Here is a 4,863-nt window from a genome sequence, read left to right on the forward strand (position 1 = left end):
ATTTTAAAATGAGGAATTTTTGTTTTGGATCAATAAAACTACCAAAATAATAATAATAATAAAATTAAATAAATAAAAATTATTCCTACCTAAAAAAAAGTTTATTCCGCACGAGAGATTTTTTAATGATCCAAATTCCAAAATAGCCTCAAAAATTTTACTAAAATTAAAAAATGTTTTTTTTTTCTTGTCTTTTGTAAATCTATATAACAGCACAATTTTCAGTTTTATTTTTTTGCACATTCACAATAAATATTCATAAAAATTCAAAAAAAGGAAATCATAAATAAAATTTGTGCATCCCCCCAAGAAAAAAACAAAAAATCCGGCCCATATATTAAAAATATATTTACAAATTATTATTTTGATAACAACGTCGATTATTTGTGGCATATGCAGTGTTAGAACGTCGATGATTTGTTGTACCGACGTTTGTATCCCCCCATTAGGCCAAAGGGTACTGTCACAAACTGGTAGTACCCGCTGGTGTAGCATGGTACAAAGAACTTTGGTAATATGAATCGTTTCCTAATGCTGAATGTGCTGAATGTACAGAATTCGGTAATGGACTTAGTGTATTATAGCCAGCATATTGTGACATTTCATACATTTTTACATCATTTTTACTTTCCGTTGGTAACAGTCTATTTATCGAAAACGGATGATTTGATGGTGTATATCCAGTTGGTTCTTGTTTTAAATGGTGCATCGAACTGTGATGCATTAATTGATGTTCGGTTAGGGATGCTAAATGCGCTGGATGGCATCTACCTACCATTGCAGCAATATCTTCATGTTGTAAATTTTGTGAATGATGACTTTGGGTATGATGACTTTGTTGATGATTTTGCTGATGTAACGAACTTAAATCGGTGCCATGATGTAATAACGACATTGAATCACTTTCCAATTTTGTTGCATGTATTGCTAACATCGATGATAATTGATGTGCATCAGGTGAACCTTTATCATGCTGTGATAAATGATGACTACTTTTATGATGTCCAACTACATCATCATGATGACCTAGTGGTGTTTTCTTACCAGAATTACTACTGGAATCTAAACCATGATGAGTTGGTGATTTATGTGATGAACGTATTACTTCTTTCTTCTCATCTTTAAATCGTTTTTGTCGTCGTAAATAACAGCCATTCTCAAACATATTACCCGAATCTGGGTGTAATGTCCAAAATGATCCTTTACCTGGCTTATCTGGTGTACGTGGCACTTTAACAAAACAATCATTAAACGATAATGAGTGTCGTATAGAATTTTGCCAACGTTGTTGATTTTGACGATAGAATGGAAATAAGTCCATGATAAATTGATAAATTTCGGATAACGTTAGCATTTTACTTGGTGCATTTTGTATTGCCATCGTAATTAATGATATATACGAGTATGGTGGTTTAGCATGTGTATAACTACGTCGATAAGTTTTATCAGCTCGTGCCCTTTGTAACGCTGTATTAGGTGATGTGTCACCACCACTTAAATCACCACGTCCCGATGTCATACCACCACTAACTGGCGTTAATGCACTATTATAAGAATTCATGCTACTCATCGTTGTACCCATACATGCAGCATTCATATTTGACATTGGCGAACCAATTCCAGAATATCCTAAATTTGTACCAGACATACAATTACCATTCATTGCTGCTGCGGCAGACATTGTACCCATTGATGACATACCAGTACTCGATAACATATTTGTACCAAATGTACCAGCCGATTGTGGTGAACATGAATTCATGGTGGTCATTGAAACACATGACATTGAATTCATTGAATATGTTGGTGTCATTGGTGACATTGCTGAATTTGCCGTCGCTGCTGCTGTACTCGCAGACATGGCCGCTGATATTGCTGAATCAGTGTACAATTTTTGCGATGTTGATAACATTTTAAAATCAATTGGTGGATAATTTTTCGTCATAAATTCTTTTTATTGTTTTAATTACACATTTTTTATGATATTCAAGTTTAATGAACTTTTGTTGTTGTTGCTGCACTGATAATTTTAAAAATATATTCAAAATTAAAATAAAAAAATCACTTCACAAAAATAAATTTAAATAAAAATTAAAATCACTGTTTCATATCGTTGTCGAATTAACCCACATATGTAAGAAGAAAACGAACGAAGAAGAAGTAGTCGAAGTTGTATACACTTTTCGATGATATTTAATTAATTCACTTTATCTGTTTTGATGTCCATTCCACAGTTCCACAATAAAACATTACTCGCCTCTTGGTCGTAAGTACATAAATACATATGTTTGTTATTTGTCCATGCAAAGAAAGGCTAATCGTTTTATTATAATAACAGTTAAAGAGTATGGGATTAATCTGATATTCAAAGACAACGAAACTCAAACAAATAGAGCAAATGAGAACACCATATTTATTATACACACACAAGAGCAGCAAAAGCGTTGTTAACAAACAAACAAAACACTACTATTATATAGTGGGTTAGTTCTCATATATTGTGTCCTTTCTAAAACTAAAAACAACTCTCTCAAGCGCTTGTTGACAGGACGCTTCGCAATCAAATACTGATTGAAAAAACAAACAGTGTTTTCTATAACGAGAAACGAGGCCCAAACTTCTTCACTTCTCCCCAGTCACTTTTGTATATGTGTATAAACTATATATGCATGTATATATATTTTATAACATAAATGGGGGGTCGTATTAGATTTGTGTGTTGGTGAATCGGATTCTATGTGTACAAGAAGAAGATGAAAATAGCAGCAGAGAGCAGGAGTATAAACCGTCACAACGAATGTTTTAGTGCTTGAAAACGATACACACACATCAAGTTTTAAATGTTTGTGTTATACGATTGGATCACACAATGTTATACAGAGTAACTGGTTTTATTACTGTTACATGCAATATACATGTTGTGTGGATACTTCGTTTCTCCCCTCTTTTACTAGATAGTACCACACTCGCACGCCTTTCTATATCACTTCTATACACACACTTCCTCCCCTCCCACCCCTACCGATCCACCGTCTGTGTAACCGTATGTATAGTAGTATAGATTGTTTAGTATGGATTCTATAGTGGGGGGTAAACGTATATCCATATCCATGTTGTTTAGTACAATGGATTCATATATAACATCCAATCATAAACTGTTCCGGTCTATTTCTATGGTAACATCATACATATGGATTGGTGTATATATATATTTAAAGGCGTGGCTTATATTGATTCTTTCATACTATACAACAACTGTACACTCTCTTCTCTCCCCTTTTTTGAGCTTTCGTAATCATGTGATTTTCCATATGATTTTTCTTTCTTTACTATTTTCATATATTTTCTATATTGTTCGCTTTGTTTATTGGTGCGTTTTTTTAAGGTTAGATTTGAACGTTTTAGTTTGATTGACGACGGACGGATAGATATGATGATATATTTTATATGTGATATCTTTCGATGGACGGATGAATGGATCCTATGTGACTTTGATGGAATAATGACTGACAGATATATTTTGCTAGAAACATAACTTGTCAGGTCGATGTTTTTTTTTTTTTTTCATAAATTTTCTCTTTTTTTTGGAATGATTTTTATATTTTAATTGCGTGTGGAAAAATGCTTTGGTGTTTTATTTTTTTGTCGCTATTTAGAACAAAATTAAATTTTTAATATAAAAAATTTTGTTGTGTTGTGAATTTTTATAGAGTGGAGAAGTTTTTTTTTTTGATGTATTTGAATCCATTTTTATGTGATTATTTGCATTTGTGTTGATATCCTTTTGATTTTTTTGAAGTGAAAAATTTTTAGGATCAAAGAGAAAGAGTGTTTTTTTACGTATCTATGATTTTCTTAGGTTATTTCACCAAATTTTTTATTTTTTTTAAATTATAATATTAATTTATTTCATTAATTATTTAAGTATTTAATTGTCAATTTGAAGAGCTATTAATTTTAAATGACAAGTTTTCAAATTGTAATTAAAATCTGTCATATTTTATCATCTGAAGAACCGAATTCAACTCAAGATATCGGGTATTTTAACACAACTTAAAAGTGTCAACTGTGTTAATTTTTCTGATTTCGAAAAAACAAGAGCATTTTTTTGAACATTTTCTTAAACATGTCTTTTCACAACAAAACTGTATAAAATAGAGGTTGAATGAAAACTGTATTTTACTGGGGAGAGAAAAAATGTAAAAATTGATATCTACCATCACTAAATTTAAAAAAACTAAAGAAAACAATTATTTTTAAATGTAAAATATTTTTTCATTTTTGTTATTCTAAAATCTGTTTTCGTTTATTAACAAGCTACGATAAATTGACACATAAATTGAAATTTGACGCATAAATTGTAAAATTAAGTTAATAATTTTGGTGGAAGCGCTAAACATATTCAATTTTGCTTTAAATAGATATGTTTTAAACACTAACTTGCGCTTCCACCATTTTATAGTTTCCTTTAATCCTATGCTATAAATTACAATAATCAATAGCTTTAACGTCTGATCTGAACTATTTCAAATATAAAAAAAGCTTCATGAACATTGGTAATCCGCTTTAGACTGTGGGATAATGATAAATTTTACTTGATAATTTTTACACTTATATCCATTCGTAGGTATTCGCTTATTGTAATTTCTGTCATATTGTAAACTCATTAGTAAAATTGTAAATTTGACTTCCAAAAAAAAAATGGTGAAAAACCCACCTAGACAACTAAGCATAACTTTTTAAATGCTAGTTGAAGTAAGTTTTTGTACCTTTTAGAAAATTTCAAGATATTTAAAGAATAGTTGTAAAATATATAATTGGTGAAAAATTAGGAAATCGCGCGACAATAATTTCGAAAAATTC

The 4,863-nt window shown here is 30.6% G+C and overlaps 1 protein-coding gene across 1 annotated transcript; it reads right to left on the reverse strand.

Moving 5' to 3' along the window:
* Positions 1 to 308: 308 nt before the first annotated feature.
* LOC123291600 (protein fork head-like) lies at positions 309 to 2,942 on the reverse strand. The gene has a single exon (XM_044871940.1). It carries the CDS (start codon positions 1,943 to 1,945, stop codon positions 464 to 466), a length of 1,482 nt encoding a protein of 493 aa, XP_044727875.1. The 5' UTR covers positions 1,946 to 2,942; the 3' UTR covers positions 309 to 463.
* Positions 2,943 to 4,863: the final 1,921 nt, after the last annotated feature.

This window comes from Chrysoperla carnea, chromosome 2 (genome assembly GCF_905475395.1).
Source record: "Chrysoperla carnea chromosome 2, inChrCarn1.1, whole genome shotgun sequence".
NCBI lineage: Eukaryota > Metazoa > Arthropoda > Insecta > Neuroptera > Chrysopidae > Chrysoperla > Chrysoperla carnea.

Bases quoted from the DNA above. Each gene is read 5' to 3' on its own strand.
- LOC123291600 (XM_044871940.1), bottom strand. From the start codon at position 1,945: ATGACGAAAAATTATCCACCAATTGATTTTAAAATGTTATCAACATCG.